Genomic DNA, 19304 nt, shown 5'->3' with positions numbered 1-19304 from the left:
TTTTTTCTTCATTACATTTACATTCTTCTCTTTTCCACAAGGATACCAAATCAAGTCATCATGACCTATTCTTTTATTTTTCCTTTGCAGGTTGCGGTGTTAAATGTAAGGAAATTCCTATGGAGCTTGTATTTGTGATTGACAGCTCTGAGAGCGTGGGACCAGAAAATTTTGAGATTATCAAAGACTTTGTAACTGCTTTAGTAGACAGAGTAACCGTAGGCAGAAATGCTACCAGAATTGGCCTTGTATTATACAGTTTAGAAGTTCAGCTAGAATTTGGTCTCAACAAGTATACCACTCAACAGGATGTTAAGCAAGCAATTAGAAAAATGCAATACATGGGAGAAGGCACTTACACGGGAACTGCCATCCGTAAAGCAACCCAGGAAGGATTTTTTGGTGCTCGAACAGGAGTGCGAAAAGTAGCTATTGTGCTAACAGATGGCCAAACAGACAAGAGAGAAGCTGTAAAACTAGATATTGTCGTTCGAGAGGCTCATGCTGCAAACATCGAAATGTATGCAATAGGAATTGTAAATACTTCAGATCCAACACAAGTCGAGTTTGTGCGTGAACTAAATCTGATTGCTTCAGATCCAGACAGAGAACACATGTATCTTATTGATGACTTTAATACCCTTCCAGGTGCGTTCATTGCAGTTTTATTCTGCGTTATATCTGATGCTTCTCAGAACGGGGCCGGGTAGGGGGGAAAGCTTTGTGTGTAACATATCTTTGGGGATATGTTGTGTTTTGATGCTGATCAGGATTAGTGACAAGGTGCAAAGTAACAGGAACCTAGAGATAACAGATTCCCTTCTTTTAAGGAGTAACGTTATAGGGCAATAATTCATCACGCCAACGGGGAATGCCACCTACAGTGCAGGAAAACAGCTGCTTAAACTAGCTTTCTAAGCTGAGTAAGTGCTCATGCACTGTAAATCTGCTGGACTGGAAACCAGAATCAAACCCGCTGGGGTAAATTCTACTTCCATTGGGAAATAACGCATTTTCCTTGGGTTATTCACATAAGCAATGTAAGCAGTTATTTTCCCACTACCAACTAGTAGTTGTTGCTAAGATAGATGAACACCTTTAGGCAAGTTCATTGTATTTTGTACCATGTAGAGGACTTAAAGGCTGGCAAATTTGTGACAAATAAAAACCATAGTCCAGAGAGCCTGGAATAATCTTCTTAGACGCATATAAATAATCCAAAGGAGTACTGGATTACATGTGTATTATTTATGTATCTAATGCATTGAATTTCTCAGTATGATGAGTTTTTTACTTTTCTTTAAACAGCTCTGGAGTCCAAATTAGTCAACCAATTTTGTGAAGATGAACATGGTACCTTAATATATAACCGTAATGGAAATGGTGCAAGCATAAGTGGACCGTCTTTCCATTCAGGATCTTCAAGTTCTTTACATTACATACTTCAGAACAACAATGTTAATAGACAATCACTTTCAGCACAGACACCTGGAGTATCTACAGCAGAAAGTCCTCTGAGTCTAGGTGATCTTCTCCAGCCATTAACTCCGGTATGAAAATTCAGCAGGCTTTAATGAGCAGAAGTTTTATATATATATATATATATATATCCTTCTCTATTGCCTGATGTAATATGTAACTTTCCCCACACTTTTCTACAGAACAGGGATTCTAATAGCTCTTTAACTTGGTATGCTTGGAGATGGTTGTTCCGAGTAAGAGTTCTGAATTTGTATGCAGGCAGTTATCTAATGGCATGCAGGCAGTTATCTAATTTATTCCTGAACTGTTACAAAGATTATTAGTCCTGTGTTTAATACACTAATATTTGCGCAAGTGTGAAACATAACATTATTAAAATGCAATTACACTGTAATAATTATGTCTAAGAATAGTAACTAAACTCAATTGTAGTCTGTCTTTTAAAATTTATAAATAAAATTTTCTAAAGGTCAATTAAAAAAAAAACAACACAGGTTTATAATTGACAACCTTCCTGGTAAACCAACCAAGTGAGGTTAAAATCCTCATTCTTAATGCTGAAGTCAGGGTAAATGGTAAGGAAAAACATTAGAAAACCTCTAAGTGATGAAGGGCTTGTTCATTTTGAGACACTTCACAATATCTGAAAAGCAAAGAAAATCAAATGCTTATTTCAGACCAAAGTACCTCCTGTGGTAGTATATGAAGCCTATGAAGAGGAACAAGAAGAGGAAGAACAGTCATCCTTGCTAACAGTACACACTAGAGGTATTTTTATCATCATTCATTTCTCCATCTTCATTTTTGGCTGATCAAAAATCAATGTCTCATTCTGTTTCTTTTCACCTGCAGCTGTGGTACCATTATTGCCATCTAAACCATCATCCTCGGATAAAATGAAGACATCATCTCTTTCAACTGCAAGGCTCACACCAAGACCAGGTTATAGACCATAACTAGTTTTCCACTTTGTTCCCTCTTATCCTGATACTAACTTAGAATCATAGAATTGCCTAGGTTGGAAGGGACCTTTCAGATCATTGAGTCCAACCATCAACCCAACTCTGACAAAAACCATCACTAAACCATATCTCTAAGCACTGTGTCTACCCGTCTTTTAAATACCTCCAGGGATAGTGCCTCAACCACTTCCCTGGGCAGCCTGTTCCAATGCTTAATAACCCTTTCAGTGTCAAAATTTTTCCTAATATCCAGTCTAAACCTCCCCTGGCGCAATTTTGTTCCACTCTGAAGATTTCATGAGCCCGTGCTGTGGAAAAGAATCCATTTCAGGATTTTGTAACAGATCTAGTTGCAGTTCTTGTCCAGCCTGTTCATCAGTTCTTGTCTTCCCAAATTCCAAATCCCACTGCTCCACTTACAGCAGAGGCAAGATCAGCTATAACCTGAGACAGAGCTCATGATGGCATCAAAAAGAGAACATAGTCCTAGTTGACAGTGGGCCAGTGAGCAGGTAATTTGTCAACCTAGAAGGGGCAGTCATACATAATTACTACCATTGTATTAGACAAGTAGCAAAAGCATCTTACAAAAGAAAGACTAAAGATTCCTATTCTTCTCACTATTCCAATGCCCCTTCCCCCACACCACAAAGAGAACAAATGTACTGAAGCAAGGTACCGCACAAGGATGATGGTCGTACTTGTGGTTCAAAAATAGCAGATGCAACTAGCTTACAGCTCTTTGGCTTACAATTCTGGATTGCTCACAAGACTGGTTGCTGATAATTCATATTGTTTGTGGAGCCATAATACTATTATTTCTGGAGTTACTAGAACCATGCCAGTAAAGGAACAGTTTATTTGACCTACAGAGATGCATTTTTAACTTGCCTTCAATGCTAACATCTTCAGAAGTAAAAGTGAATCTTAAGGTGCTGTATAATGTTCCCAAAGGAAAAACAATAAAATAAATCAGAGTTTAAAAGTTAAAATCTATGCAATACAATTGACTTTTACAAACTGAATTGTTTCTACTCCTTTGTTTCTTTATTTTAGAAAGTATCCTGGACCTCCGGTGCAAGTTAAGGCTGGATCAAGGGCCATGCCGTGTTTATATCATAAAATGGTATTATGATAAACAAGCCAATGCTTGTGCTCAGTTTTGGTATGGTGGCTGCGATGGAAATGCAAACCGCTTTGACAGTGAAGAGGAATGTAGAGAGGCTTGTGTATTTTTTTCTGGAGGTAGGAATATATCCCTACGTTAATAACAAGCAAGTTGAAGCTATTGATTGTTTGGGTTTGTTATCAAGTATCCAGCATGGGATGTAAAACCAAACTAACTAATTTAAAGAATGTTAACATTATGAAGTCATATGGTCACTAATTCAAAAAATGTCTACTTATGCAAGCTCACTTTAATTCTTTTTGCATATATTGTATAATGTTTCTTATGTAACAAAATAGGAATTTTTCAGCAGTATCAAGAGTATAAAATTTCCTTTTTACTAAGGTATAGTAAGACCAGTATAGCATTTGCCACAATAATTGCCCTTCCTTTGCCTAGATCTTTAAATACTACCATTGTACAACCACTAACTATACCTCATTTTCAATTACATATATGGCCTTGGAAAACAATCTTTGTTCATTAAAATGATGTAATTTCTTTTCTCTCTGTTACAGAAATCTGATATTTGCCATGGATTTTGCAATGAAGACCTCCCTTTTTTTAAGCGAAAGTGTTCCCACAAATCCTATTTTAATATTTCAAGCATAAAATATAAATTTCCAAATTACATGCGGAGTACTTATTCAGTACAGATAAACACAGCAAATGCATCAACCTGTGGCCTCCGTGCCCTCTGGGTCACAAGACAGGGAGGTGGCTCAGCTACTCACCTTTCCCAATGACAGTTACATTTAGTCCATTGTCTGTAAACTTTCCTCAGTTTCCATTAGATGGCAAAATACATGACAAATGCAGTTAAAACATATCCACAGATTTGTATGAGTAACTATACCAATAGCTGGCATCAGTAAATTAGGTTAGTTCATGTCCAAAGTGGTCCTTGACGTGCATTTATCTCCTGAAAGCCAAGTCTAATTTTTAAATGCATTTTAGTATTTTCCTCTTCCTTAAAAATCTTTTTAAACTTTTGTTGAAAACATCAAAAGCATAGAGTTTATTGCCCATCACTGCCATACTGTTTTTTACATTTATATCTGCCTGTATATGATGTATTTCCTATTACTTATATACTTAAAAGCTTGTTTCTAATAAAACATTTATGGTTTTACTGACAGGACAGAGAATGGATAATGGTACCTTTATAGGACTAAAAACTTACCTCACAGCTAAATTACAATTACTGTGTAATGTGCTCCTGATGGTGTAACTGGATTTCTGGCACAGCCCTTAAACAAAACCAAACATCTCAGATCAGGCACTCCTGCATTATGAAACCCGATGATCATTTTTGGTTGGGTTTGTGGGTTTGGTGGGTGGGTTGGTTGTTTGTTTTTTTCCTGAACAAATGGTAAGTTCAGCATAGCAACAAAAAAAATATTTAATTCAGCCTCAAGCCAAACACCTGCTGCCCTTCCTACCCAAAGGGCCCCCACCCCGGTAGCAGCCAGGGCAGGATGAGGGACAGGCCGAGGGATGGGCAACGCCAGCGGCCTTTTTTTACTCCATCACGTTCCTATCGACTGCCGGGTAGGTCGCAACAGTCTCCTCAGTGATTTGGGGACCAGCTCCAGGGAAAGAGTCATAGAATCATAGCATGCATTGGGTTGGAAGGGACCTTTAAAGGCCATCTAGTCCAACCCCCCTGCAGTAAGCAGGGACACCTTTAACTAGATCAGGTTGCTCAGAGCCTCATCAAGCCTGGCCTTGAATGTCCCCAGGGATGGGGCCTCCACCACCTCTCTGGGCAACCTGTGCCAGTGTCTCACCACCCTCATTGTAAAGAACTTCTTCCTAATGTCTGATCTAAACCTACCCTGCCCTAGTTTAAAACCATTGCCCCTTGGCCTATCGCTACATGCCCTTGCAAACAGGGCGTGAAAGGGCTGCCAAAGGGCAAGTTTCTTCCTAGGAGTCCTACTTACTTAATATTTTTATTCGAAAGTGGTCGGACACCGCGGTTAAGACTCGGCTAGATACAAATTTCAAGTTATTCCAAATTAAAAACATCATGATATAGCCCATCCCACCTACCACTCCCTCAGCCGAGCGGTGGGCGGGGCCGGGGCAGGCGGGCGCGCCGTCGGGCCCCCCCACGTGCAGCGCCGCAGCCAATCCCGAGGGCGGCGGGAGCGCGAGCCGCCGCCACCGCCCCCGTTGCCACGGCGGCGCGCGGGCTGGGCAGTGGGAGCGGCGGCGCGGCCGGCAGCCATGAGCGCGGTGCTGGACGTGCTGTGGGAGGACAGAGATGTCCGCTTCGACATCTCCCCGCAGTGAGTGTCATTGCCCTGCCCCGCCCTGCCCTGCCAGCAGGGCTTTCGGGCCCGTCCGGCCTCTGTCGGTGGGCTGAGCTCTGTTTCTCAGTAGGCTGAAGGCGGCCGCCATTAGTGGCGCGGTGTGTGCTGGGAGCCGTCCCGGTGAGGCGGGGGGTCGGGAGGAGCTTGTTTTCCTGTCAGGGCGGGAGAAGGGTCGTGCGGCCGCTGGGTCTCAGGCGGGATGGCTGGGGAGTTTTTGGTAGGGGAAGTTCTTTTCCCAGCCGCCTGTAGCGTTACCTGGCGCTGAGCAGTAAAAACAAACTGTAGGGGTGTGTCTGAGGGGACGGTACCTGTCACTGGTTAGAAGGGCTCGGTGTCCCTGCTGTGGTGTCGGCAGCCCGAGCTCACGGGACCTCTGAGGGGCCAGAGGTGAAGGGTTGTCACGTACATGGAATCATAGAATGGTTCGGGTTGGAAGGGACGTTAAAAATCATCTAGTTGCAACCCCCAGCATCCTCGTGGAGGCAGTGGTTCCTCGCTTCTGTGGGCCCTTGGCCTCTGGTGAGCCGTCAGCCTTATCTGAGACATAACGCTTCGGCTCTGGTGTCTGTGTCAGAACGCTGCCTGGCTTTTGTAACGTGGAGCTACAAATTAATAGCTGGTTAGTGATGATTTCGGAGGTGGGGGCTGGAAGTGTACTGTCATGCTTCATCTCACTCCTACTCGGTTGACCCTGCTGAGAACACCCGTGGTCCCTCAGACGTGCTGCCTGCATCAAATTTAGAAACATGAAATTGTATCTTGGGTGTTTAAGTTAATAATAACTTAAATAAAAATAAGACAGTTCTGCCTTATTTTCTTGTAGAAGTGTCATGCAGGCAGAGCCTGCTTCCATAGTTTCTTTAATGCTAATGTTACTATTCTTGCTGTCTCCTCTGTCTAATATCTTTTGTGCTGTTCTGGTGATGTATTGTTGAGTCCATACCTAGTGCTTCAGTCCTGGTCTCCAGTAGTATCTCATGGAATTCCCTCCTGATAATGCATTTTGTTTCTGTCATGCCAATACACTAAAGAGTTTTGGCTGCTTTACACAATACAAAGAAAATACAGCAAAATTGCGCACTACATCTGTTGTTGTGTAATTAAGTGGTTAGACTAGTTAAATCAAGCAAAATACAAAAAACCTCACCAAACCACACCCTTTGTGGAAAATTTAGCAGAGCATTGCATATGTCGGTATATATCTGATACTTCCTTTACTGGCATCTATTCTTTCCTGAGCCTAGCTCCACTCCTTATGACCTAAAAGGACAGCAAGAGGCAACAAACTCTAGCCATTAAAAATTATGTGAATGAAACTTTTTTGCTTTTTCCTCCCATTTTCATATACTTCTCCCTAGTTGGGGGTATAGTTTGCATTGTCATACTTGCTACATAATTATTTATTCACTGTTATATAATTTAGTATAATTAATATAATGTAATAATAAAGATACTAATATCTTTCATATGTCAGATGTAGCGATAACAATTTCAGGTATATAATGTTGATTTGTGTGTATGCAAATGTGGATTTTTCATTGTATGATGTGCTAAGCAAAAAAAGGAAAGCAAAGTGGAGAAATAGCAGTGGCCTTCTTTTGTATGATTAATCTATTTTTCATTAGGTAATTTTTTCCTTCTTTTTTTTTCTTTTAGACAAATGAAAATGAGACCTGGAGAGGTCCTTATAGACTGCTTAGAGTCTGTTGAAGATACCAAAGGAAACAATGGAGACAGAGGTAACTGCATACTCAGGGAAATTGTAAACTTTCTAATATTTAACCTGTATAGATTCCTAAAAGCCCTGTCTGGTTTCCATTGAACTCAGTATCAATTGTCTGTTGCAGAAAATAGATCCTACCTGTTCCACAGATCTGTCTCCCCTTGGAGTATTTTCAAATAGGATCTCCTGTTCACAGTTATAGGAAGGTGATAATCTTGTCTCAGAATTTGTTTAGAATTGAAAGCGTTGTAAGAATAATCCATTTATAAACATTGTGGTGATCTTCTGCTGTAATCCTGTTTAACGCTTAGTTTTTCCTAACCTGGTTTAAACTGAATCAGTAAGGAATATATATATAGTGTGCAAGGGCATGAAGCTGCCAGCATGCTGAGATACCCCTTGCTGGGGCTGGATGTGCTGCTGTACTGGGTACAGAATCAAAGCAATTTGCATGTGACATAAAGGGATGAGGTTATTCATGAAGACAGCTGCTGTAGTTAACTCACTGCCTTCCCCTTCTCCTCCCCAGAGCAGTTCTGAACTGATTGTGTCTCCACATTTTTACCTTAGGCAGGGTGATGTGAAATAAGTGACTGTTCTCGGTTTGGTTTTGAGGAATGCTGGGAGATATTAAAGGTTGTTTCGTTTGTTCCTTGCTGGATTTTCTCTCCTAGCATTCAAAAAAGTGTTTAGTGATTTTTTTTTTTTAATATTTTTTTTTCTTCTGGGGTGTCCTGTGCTTTGTTTCTTTTTCCTATCAATGAGAAGGAATATTTTGGTGTTTCAAAACTAGAGGTGAATATGTACCACAGAATGGAACATTTAATTTAATGGAAGTTAAGCAGATTAAAAATATCTACACTCTTTATTTCCAGGTAGACTGCTTGTGACAAACTTGCGGATTATTTGGCGCTCATTGTCATTGCCCAGAGTCAATCTCTGTAAGTATTATCTCTTGTTAAACAACTGCAAGTTTTCTGTTTCCTTTGTGGTGGCATGCTATTCTTTCACAGTAGTGTTGATTACAGCACAAATAGTAAAGTATAGTTCTGTTGCTCTGTAAAGTCTGAAATAAACTGTTACCAATGAATATATTTGTAATATAGCAACTGTTATAAAAATTCATAGCAAAATATTCATATTCAATGTTAAGATCTCAGAACAGAAGTTGAAGAGTACTTCAGACATATTTTTTATCTGGCCTATGTGGGATTCATTTGTTTTTTTAGAAAGAAACAAAAGTGTGAGTTTCTTCATACCTTGCTTTACTTGTACCTCTTGTTGTCACCTGTTTATTCACATTCTCTGTTGTCCTACAATTTTTATTCCCCACAGGCACCTGCCTTTCCAAATTTACTATTGTAAGCTCTGTATAAACTTCTAATTTTAACTGAGTAGCTAGCAGATCTACTAATATTTATAATTTAATTTGCTGAAACAGGTGCAGGATGCACTCACTTTGTACCCAGATTACTTCCAGTGCTCAGTTCCCAATAGCCAGTCAAGACTGAAAATCTGTATTCTGTTTATTATGTATATAAACTTATGCCCTCTGCCTGCGTCCTGTTCTGCATTTGCTGTCTCATACATGCACTCATATACAAGTGCGTGCACACACACTGCTACTTTTATATGTATTTATAAAATTTAAAAAAAATTTGTTTGCTTGTGTATTTAAGTTTTAGAATAGACTTTTTTTAGAGGAGATCACAAAGAAACTTAGGGAGTAGTTCAGCCCTATAGAAGCTCAAGGAAGTCTAACCTGTGGCTTTTACCGTTTAAAATAATCCCTAGCTTTCAAGATAATGCCTTATTTCTTACGTTAAGGGAATTTATAAACCAAAAATTAATATTTTATTGGATGACATTTTTGACCATTGCTGTTTCTTTTAGTTTTAGAAAATTTCTCATAAGCAACCTAGGAAATAGTCTTTTTCTGTTTTTTTTTATAAGTATTAGTTCTGTAAAGACGGAATATTCTTATCTGCGTAACTGCTGTCACATCTGAGCTTTTGGAGAAGCAGAATCTTCCCAAAGCAAATTCTAGTTCTCTGATTTTTATTTTCTTTTTTTGAACCTGGCTGTGCTACTATTGGTATGAGGAGCAGGATTGTCATTGACATTCAGATTTAGCTCAGCACTATTTTATTGCAATTGCTTGTTTTAGGAAGAACAGCTGGGATTGTTTCTGGTTTTGCTTTGTATCAGAGCACTACTGTAGAAAAGGCAAAATGAAATTTGTAACTTTTTTCTTCCTCTTCTTTTTGTTTCTGCTCCATTTATACTTTCCATTTTCCTGCTTTTTTTTCTTTCTTATCTCCTTAGCTCTCACTACAAAGTACTATATCAATGTAGAAAGTTATAAGGATAACATTTACAGGCAACATCATGATGAAACAGACCTTCTTGAGGCAACAGTCAAACACTGATAGAAGGGAAATTTTGATTAGATATTAGGAGAAAAACGTTCACAATGATGGCAGTCAAATGGTGGAACAAGCTCCCAAAGTGCTTGCAGAACCTCCTTCTTTGGAAAAATTCAAAGCTGAATTGGATAGTACCCAGAGCAGCCAGATGGAGTTGGTCCTGCTTTGAGAAGACCACTGGACCAGACAACCTCCCAAGGTCCTTTCCAGCTTAAATTAGACTTTGATTTTGTGATGAGGGCCCAGACCATTAACCACAATGTGTAATTCTCACAAATAGCATCCAAAGCTGTGCTACAAAATTCAAAATTTTACTTTGTAATTTTGACTATTATTTTTTCTTGTACTCAAAACTGTTCTTTTTTTTTTTATTCTCCTCTGTCTTTTAGCTGTTGGTTACAACTGCATTATAAATATAACTACAAGAACTGCCAACTCGGTAAGTTTCAAAAAATACTTTTTAAAATAATAAAAGAAGCTCTAATTCATTGTTTATACTTATTGCACTATATCAACAATCTGAAAGTTTACTTGCAAGGACAGTAGTAGAACAGTAATGGAAGTTTAGTTTTAAAAGTTGAGAGAGTTTTACATTTCTGTAGGAGTGTGTTTCTAGTCAGTTTCCTAAGGCAGTAAAATTCATGTAATCACAGTTAGGGGATTCTTTTCCCGTCTAGGTAAGTCAAGCATATGTTGGCTGACTCTGTCTAAATTTAACAAAGGTCAGAGAGGCACTAATTTCGTGCGAGAAAGCTATCCAATACATAGCCTGAATTACGTGCAACTGGGAAGCCATTTGTTTGGCTTGCAGCAAAGAACTAGCAGGGAGATTATGTAGGTTCCTCAGGCGGCCACATGGTAACAAAGCCAAAAATACTATTTCTGTCATGATATTGCAAATGTATAGCAGGCCGGTTTCATTAGGTCTGTTGATGGAACTGGGTTCAGTTGAAGACAGCAGTAGATCAGTGGTATATTACATCAGGTGATTACGCCTTCAGATATACTATTTAGAACAAGAATTTAGAAAATATATCCAGATTATTTATTACCTGTACAGTCAAGCTACTATATTGCCAAATGTTAAATTTCATTTTTTCATTACAGAAATTACGAGGGCAGACAGAAGCTCTGTATATATTGACTAAATGTAACAATACACGGTTTGAGTTCATATTTACCAATGTTGTCCCCGGGAGTCCCAGACTCTTCACTTCAGTTATTGCTGTACACAGGTAGCATACTTAAAATAGTGTTTGTTCATTTACAAAGTTCAATGATTCAAACATGTGGGATTACTATTGCTGATGGACTGAGTGTATAACTGCCCATATTTAACATTCAGAAAACTTTTCCCAAAAAAGGAGAACACAATTTCTGGAAGAAAGAGAGAGAATGTTCATAAATTCTACTAGACAACTGTGCATAATGAAAATTAATATGTATTAATACCAGTCATTGACCACAGTTTGTACACCTTGTGTGTATAAACTATCTGACCAAATAAAAGTACAAAAGAGCTAATTGCAGTGTGCATTTTCTATCTATAGTTTCTGTCTATAGTAATTTCCCATAATTTTGGACCATGTAATGGAAATGAAAAGTTAAATCCTGGTCAAAATTCTAACTGACTACAAAATGGTGGATGTTTCCCACCTAAAGATAAGTCATCTGAATGAATATGTGCATAATACATTACCACCGTTTTCTATTTAAGAGCTATGGAATACTGACATACATATGTTGGATGTTTGTGACTTAACCAGCACTGAAAAATAAAGGATTCTTGGTGTCCGTACTATGTATAACATGGGACCCAGAAGACATGCTTTGCCGTAGGGGCTGGGAGATGATTATCTTAAGGAAAAGAAATAAGTAGTATACACATGAACAGTACAGGAGATCAAAGCAGATGTCAGTTTAAAGCTAAGTTTAAACACAACTTCATTAAAGAAAGCTGAAGTATAATGGTTTATGTTGATGAAGTTTTAATAGTACTCTCATTTTTGTGCAATGTGGTGATAAGAAAAGCTGAAAATATACAACATTTCATATTGGTGTTAAAACAAACAATAAAGATAATAGAAAACACTGAAATGGTAATGTGTATTTTTTACTTTTTGCAGAGCCTATGAAACGTCTAAAATGTATCGTGATCTGAAGCTGAGAAGTGCACTGATTCAAAACAAGCAACTGAGATTATTACCACAAGAACAAATATATGATAAAATCAATGGAGTTTGGAATTTATCAAGTGACCAGGTATAGTGAAAAATGAGATTATGTGAACTACAGCGAAGTTAAAATGTTTTGGCTTTCACCTAACAATTGTACCACTATAGTTTGTAACTCAAAGGAGTTACTCTTAATTCAGTTCATCAGCTGATGCATGCAGAGAAATTGATCCCATGTATTTACTACTCGGTACAACAAAGTCTCTTTTTGGCAAGCAGGAGTCTACATGACTTGGCTAATATGCAAGGGACTAGATATACAATGCCTGTTAAAAAGATATATTCGTGAGTCTAAAGCTCTGTATCATTCTGAAAGACAATCAGGTTGTTTACAAAATGCTCTGCTGAATATTTGTATATTTACGTGCAGCTGTGACAGTGCAAGACTATATTGTCTCTTGATTACTGGAAATTGGAAACAGTGGAATAGGAATCTATGTCTTAAAACATGGAAAAATAAAGACTTTAAGGAAAAAGTAGCCAACATTTCTATTATTTTGCAGAGCATTAGTTGCAAGTATTTCCCAGAGCCACGAAACAAAATGGGAGCTGTTATTTCTGTCTGTACAATTTTAGTCCAGAATGGAAATAGGATCCATCCTGACAAACTAAAAAGTTCTTTCCTCTACATTCCCTTGGCACACGTCTCCACAATTGCCTAAGTTTAACCCACATGCCATTATACTTACGCTATATGCCAATTCCAGATCTGTACAGTTAAGAACACTTCTCAGATGCTTCACGTATTCCTCTGAGGTCTGCTGTGCTGTGATTTGATCCTGCTTTGCTGCAGTAATAGGTACTCCCAGCTATTTTCACCACTTGGGTGCTGTATCCTTTAAAGATTGGATCTTGCTTCCTTGCAATCAATAGAATCATTTTGAGTGGTTTTAGTGGCAAAGAATCAGGCTCTTACTGAATTAAATATGAAGCCATATCCTGCTTGTGTTTAAATGGATAGCAGTAATCATGTTTGGAAAACAGGCTCTATATTTCAAAGCTGTTCTAACATATTTTTTCTTTAATAGGGAAATTTGGGAACATTTTTCATTACTAATGTGAGAATAGTTTGGCATGCAAATATGAATGACAGCTTTAATGTCAGCATACCATATCTACAAATTGTAAGTATCTTAACCATTTTTAAAATGAAATTGTATGAGTTCAAGTCTTCAGTTAAAAGTCCCAGCTCACCAAAATTAGTATTTTGTGTCCTACAGTCAGGGAGGAATTTAGTCTTACCACCGTCAACCACAGGGCAGATTTTTTTTTTTTTTCTTTCCAGATTAACTGGGGGCTTTCATGGGCAGGTACAGATGTTGAAAATGGCTTGTATTTCCAATTTTTAAACTATTTACTGTGATGCTTCGTGCCACCTATGTACACTGGGATTAATGATCTGTGAACCTGATGTTCAGGAATGAACTGTTACCACTGTTACCTCTTCTCATAAAAACACTTCCCTGAGGTTCAGGCATTCAGATTTGTAGTGGTAAATGGAAGGGAACGCTGGTAGCCAAGCTTCCAGAAACAGAAATTGTAATTAGTACAGTGTAAAAAATAAAATAAAGTACACAACATTAAAAAATAAAAAAATTGATAAAGCAAATTTTTTTTAAGTAATTCCAAAAATTTTGACAAACATTTTTTACCTTTTTACCATTAGCGTTCAATAAAAATAAGAGACTCAAAGTTTGGCTTGGCGCTTGTGATAGAGAGTTCTCAGCAGGTAAGAAGCTGTAATAGCCTTTTTTCATTGGTTACATTTTTATATATAATAGTTCTCTAATTCTGAAATGTTACACGGCTACTTTTAAGATACTTAGGGTGTTCCTTCTGTGTGGCCTTTTGAACACAACTTTAAAAAAGTCCTCTGTGCACTGCTTAAAATGTCTGTATGTTAAGGTCAATGTGGCTATTGTGAGTCATGTTTTTCTAAGCGAAGCAACAATAGGCCAGCACGGATAGTAAAATAACTGTTAAAAACAGTGGCTTCTGACAGATTATCTTTGGGTTCTAATTTCTTCTGTACTTAATTTAGATCACTCTTTTTAATCTTTTTCACTTGTCTATCTGTTTTGCTGTAAGAGACAAAATTATTTTTCTTCAATTTGACCTTAATCGGAAATGCTTTTAATGGTGATTTTTTTTTAAAGTTCAACTGACTTTATTTACTGTATCTGAACGCTTCTTTAATAACAACATCAAGATCTAACAGACTAAACATTTGCTGAGTAGCTAGAAATAAATCATTAGTATCGCTTCTGAATTTCTCCCACTCTTGTTTGCTTCTGTTTGTCTGAGTAAGAAGTTTGTTCCCTGTTTATATAATGGGCTAACAGTTAAAAGCGTATTTACCTCATAGAGAAACATTGTCATTGTTTTTATTTCACCCATGGTTTACATGGCAGATTGAAAATAAGCTAATACCAAAATACAGATAATGTTTTATCAGCAAACTGAAATTTGTTATCATTAAACTTCAAATCCTATCAAGGGGGAAAAGTTGTTTAAATGACAAGCAAAACTAATAAATATATGTCTTCTTTTTTCTCTGTTTTATAGAGTGGAGGATATGTACTTGGTTTTAAAATAGACCCTGTGGAGAAACTACAGGAGGCGGTGAAAGAAATCCATTCACTTCACAGCGTTTATTCAGCTAACCCTATATTTGGGGTGGATTATGAAATGGAAGAAAAGGTACTCCGCTCATTTATTTTAAATTAGATACAATATTGTGTTAACAACAGTAATAAAAATGTATTAAACATGTCTAATATTTGAATTTACTTACTACAGTGTTTTCATTTGCAGCCTCAACCACTTGAAGACCTAACAGTGGAGCAGGTTCAAGATGATGTGGAAGTAGAATCTGATGAACATACAGATGCTTTTGTGGTAAGCTGCTCCACAGAAAACTAAAAAATAAAATAATTCTTGTTTTTTGATTCAAAAGTAAGCATTGTACAGCTGTAATCATCTATTAAAGATAAGCTATAACTGGACTTTCTATATTTAAAACTCACCTACACGCCTTTTATTCATAATCCTGATTACTGCAGGAATTTATTCTGTGTATGGATTTTTAACTTAAAAACAAACTATTATTCAAAAGATATAGTAGTAGATATTTAAAGTAATAGTTGTACGCGGTTTCTCAATGCATTACAATCAGGAATAGCTGGAAAACCAGGAGTATAAAATGCAATACATTATGTTAAAACAAGTCTTCCTTCTCTTGGAGCAGATGAATAGATGGTGGTATCTGTACACTCAACATTCATCTAAGATTCAAACCTGAAAGATTTTTAGAAAGACAGACATAATTTTGAGTCACTCCTGGCAACCTTTGCACTCATGACAGTACCAGTTTAGGAAACTGCATTAGTATCTGTCTCCCAGTATTTCAGGAAAATTTACTTTTAAATGCATTAGGCTGCTCGATGACCTTCTTTCTAGGAATTTCCAAATTTACTGTGCAACCTCGTACGTGATTGACTGACTGCACAGCTAGACTGCACATGTTTTCAAGTGTAGCCTTGACACATTGACAATTGCCATGGGTTTAATTCATCTCTGAAATTTGATAAATTAGCAGTGCTAGCACCAATCTTATTTCCACCTTCTTTTCTTTTGCTATCATTTACTGATACAGGTGAGCTCTTATCTCTTCCTTTCCGTCACTTTTGACCTTTTTTTCTTTTCATTTTTGCACGTTTTTATTCATTTTTCAACTAGTTGAAGACCTCCCTTTTCCTTACAGGTAGATTCTGTTTGCTGTATTGGTGCCTTTGTCACCTGAACTAAGAACCGTGCTTTGCATATTCCAAAACAAAAACTGGAAGCTGTAAATGATTAGAAGGTGGTTGCTACGGGTGGAGCCACCCAAGGAGTGGCCCCACACCAATATTCCAGGACATTTGATGACTGTGATGCCGTTCTTTAGTCTTGTGTAGCTTGAGATCCAGATGAGCAGGAAAACGCTTTCTTCGCTGCCCCTTGCCAGTCCGTGGGGGCAGCTGAAGCAAGATCAGGCTCTTTTTGGTAATACGAAGATCTAGAGCCTGCTGGTCCGGAGACTTCTAGAGCTGTGGGTATTTTCAGAGATCTGGTTTCCTGAAGAGTTTGAGCCTGAATTTCCAAACACATAGAATGGGAAAGATTGTATCCCTCTCCCAGATCTCTGTCTGAGAGGAAAAAAAATTGGTTAATTTTTTAGTTACTCTGAACAGTTCCATTGTTCGGTTTCATTTCTTAGATTGAGTGTGATGTTAACCAAATTTTGATATTACTTTTACATTTTAAGGTAGTGTTTGAGATTGAATCATAAATGCTGCTCCATATGAGGCAGAAAATGCTGGCATACTGTCAGTTTGCCTGCATATTAAAATTTTATTCCCTGTAAAGTATTTGTCAGTGTAACAAATGTAATAAGAAAATGTTACCATTTAAAAAGCTTTGTTTATTATGATGGAAAATTCAAAAATTGGTATTTAATGAAAAATAACATGATCACCAACTCCTGTTAGAGCCCTTTTGTAAATTACGCAACATAGAAAAAGCTGATCTTGTTTACAAAACAAAAATAAAATCCATACAGTCTGGTTTGTTGCAGAAAACCTACCGAATGCAGTTTTGACTCCAAGGAATTATTATCGGATTTGGGTTTAGACTTTTTTTTTCCCCAAGGTTGTGAGTTCTTTTTTTGTTCTTTTTTTTTGCAGGCTTACTTTGCAGATGAAAACAAGGTAAGAACATCTTTTTTTTTCATACTGTCAAATTCATGTTGTTAAAATGGGATAATAAAATTAAAAAGTACCTTCTGCTTTATTGTCTTTTCTCTCGTATCTCCTGCGTTTGAAAAAGCAACATGATCGGGAGCCTGTTTTTTCAGAAGAACTGGGACTTGCAATAGAGAAGCTGAAGGACGGATTCACGCTCCAGGAACTGTGGGAGGTCATGACCTGATTTCGATTGGCGCACGTTTGTTTCCGGAGCGAGGAGTGACTCTCGGTTCTTAGTGAGATCTCTAGAAGAGAATTTAGAAATACCAGCGTAGCAGAGAAAGAACGTGCCAGAGCTACAGAGCAGGCAAATGTTAGATGGTATGCCCTCAGGATATGTCATAAAGGACAGATTATTCAAAACCCTGGTATGTGTAGCAGCTTTTTATTTATTACCCTGTTCCCGTAAGTAGTGGGAGGATGACCAATGTCCACTAGAAGAAGGGTGGGACAGGTGGAAGCCCCACCCACCCCATGGTCACGTGGTGTCAGGACCAGAGAGGTCCTTCCCCTCTTGCTGGCAGCTTCTGAGGACCTGGAAGTTCCTCCCCACTCCATGCGTGGTGGCTGCCATTTTATTCCAGCTGCCGTTACGTAAAACGTCATACCCTACATGTTTCCGTACTGCTCCGTGATTAGCTGACTTCTCAGGGCAGGAAGGCCCCTTCCCTAACAACGCGGGGGCTGCCATGCTGGTTCAGCCACCATTTTATGGCAGGTAACCACCATTTTTTACAACTTCGCGGCCCATGTGCTGACATACTGCCCTGTGATTGGCTGCCAGCAGCAGGCACCACCTGCCGTTTTACCTGGAAGTATGTCAGAAAAGGAAACTTCCTGCCTACACGGAGACCACCATTTGAGCCAGGGTAGTGGGTGGTACACAGTTTGGTGCTCAGTGTATTCATGTATTTATACACAGTGATGTACCTTCCCATAATGATGATAATCTAAATCAAATTTCCGTAACTTGTTTAAGGTTGTGCAGCATCAATATCATCATACGCAGAACATTTGGTATCCAGGCTTTTTGGCTGTGTTATGGCAGCGGTGCTGTGTTCCTGAGGACTTTGACAAAAAGCAATACTGCTTTCGTGTCTCATAATTTTGTTAAATGTTCAGCACGTATCATTCCAGGTACTTAATAGTAACTCAGATATCCTCATACGGTTTTTGTGGGTTTTTTGTTTTCTGTATTTTTATTTGGCTAGAGTACTTTTTTTTTAAGGAATGATCTAGAAAAAAGCGCGTGCACAAATGTGTCTGAGTCATTAGACCTTAATGATGTTATGTGTTAGAGAGAAATGAGTCATTTATTGTTCAAAGGAAAGATGCAGCTGTTACGTTTTCTAGTGACATAAGACCTCTGCGCTATTTTCTATAAGTGGAAAAAGTCAAACGAGATCTCCCATCAGCTGTTGTTTTAGCAGCTGACTGTTAAAGTAACTGTGGTGTGACTATAATTGCGATGTTTGTAGAAAATCTTTAAGAGTATATATTTTAATTAACTACTACCTATATTGAAAAACAATCATGATTTCAATAAACTTTGATAATGTTATACCTCTTTGTAGATCTTGTGTTCAGATAGTTGTGTTTTGAACCCGTTTCCATTACATTCAAAGAACATTTTATCATATGGGTAAAAAGCATTCTTTATATGGGCAAAATACAGCCCTTCATCAAGGTACATTAAACAATTTAAAATTTCAAATTTGTTTTGGATCGATGTTACCACCTTTAACAAAAATCTAAACGTTCCCAGTGTAAATTGTGATGCCTTCAACATACGCATATTTTTTGTAAATTCACATTCACTTTTCAAACTACTTGTCTGATTTGTTGTTTGGTTTTTTAGTTTAAATGAAGAGGTTTGATTTTTTTTTTTTTTTTTTTTTTAGTTTTTTTAAATTACACATCCATTTAAAAATGTTAATATCGTGGATTACGTGTTTTTCCTTCTCTGTTCTACCTTTCCTATGTACTGTTTTTGGTTTAGTTTTACAGCAGTTAACACCATGTCGAGTACAGTCAAAAGGATTGATAGTGTCTACAGATTATCTGAAATGAAGAATGGTGTTCATTAAGGGGGGGTGGAGACTTCATTTTAAATTATTTTTGAAAGCAGAATTTTACATTAATGTATATTTTATGTCTAAACAGTAGAGTTTTGTTTACCAATAAATACAACCAAATGGATATTGAGA

The 19304-nt window shown here is 37.9% G+C and overlaps 2 protein-coding genes across 4 annotated transcripts in view; both read left to right on the top strand.

Annotated features, from left to right (window-relative positions):
• LOC141745969 (uncharacterized) overlaps positions 1–4138 on the top strand; it is a 34050-nt gene extending 29912 nt beyond the window's left edge. The window contains exons 31-36 of the mRNA XM_074593517.1: positions 91–648; positions 1309–1550; positions 2160–2250; positions 2335–2424; positions 3501–3689; positions 4131–4138. Of these exons, the coding sequence (XP_074449618.1) occupies positions 91–648; positions 1309–1550; positions 2160–2250; positions 2335–2424; positions 3501–3689; positions 4131–4138 (1178 nt within the window). The remainder of the gene's footprint in view (positions 1–90; positions 649–1308; positions 1551–2159; positions 2251–2334; positions 2425–3500; positions 3690–4130) is intronic.
• A 1648-nt stretch (positions 4139–5786) lies between these two features.
• BBS5 (Bardet-Biedl syndrome 5) lies at positions 5787–18660 on the top strand. 3 transcript variants are annotated; one of them, XM_074595350.1, is made up of 12 exons: positions 5787–5906; positions 7587–7669; positions 8529–8594; positions 10469–10518; positions 11187–11314; positions 12206–12341; positions 13342–13437; positions 13980–14042; positions 14879–15013; positions 15128–15211; positions 17038–17061; positions 17180–18660. In XM_074595350.1, the coding sequence occupies exons 1-12, from the start codon at positions 5845–5847 to the stop codon at positions 17279–17281; spliced, it is 1029 nt and encodes a 342-aa protein (XP_074451451.1). In that variant the 5' UTR covers positions 5787–5844; the 3' UTR covers positions 17282–18660. The 3 variants fall into 3 exon arrangements, with proteins under 3 accessions (XP_074451451.1, XP_074451452.1, XP_074451453.1); XM_074595351.1 differs by lacking the exons at positions 5787–5906; positions 7587–7669 and adding exons at positions 8181–8289; positions 8422–8448; XM_074595352.1 differs by lacking the exons at positions 5787–5906; positions 7587–7669 and adding an exon at positions 8181–8289.
• The last annotated feature ends 644 nt before the right edge of the window (positions 18661–19304 follow it).

Source organism: Larus michahellis, chromosome 7 (assembly GCF_964199755.1).
Source record: "Larus michahellis chromosome 7, bLarMic1.1, whole genome shotgun sequence".
NCBI lineage: Eukaryota > Metazoa > Chordata > Aves > Charadriiformes > Laridae > Larus > Larus michahellis.
This window is presented reverse-complemented; position numbering and strand designations above follow the sequence as displayed.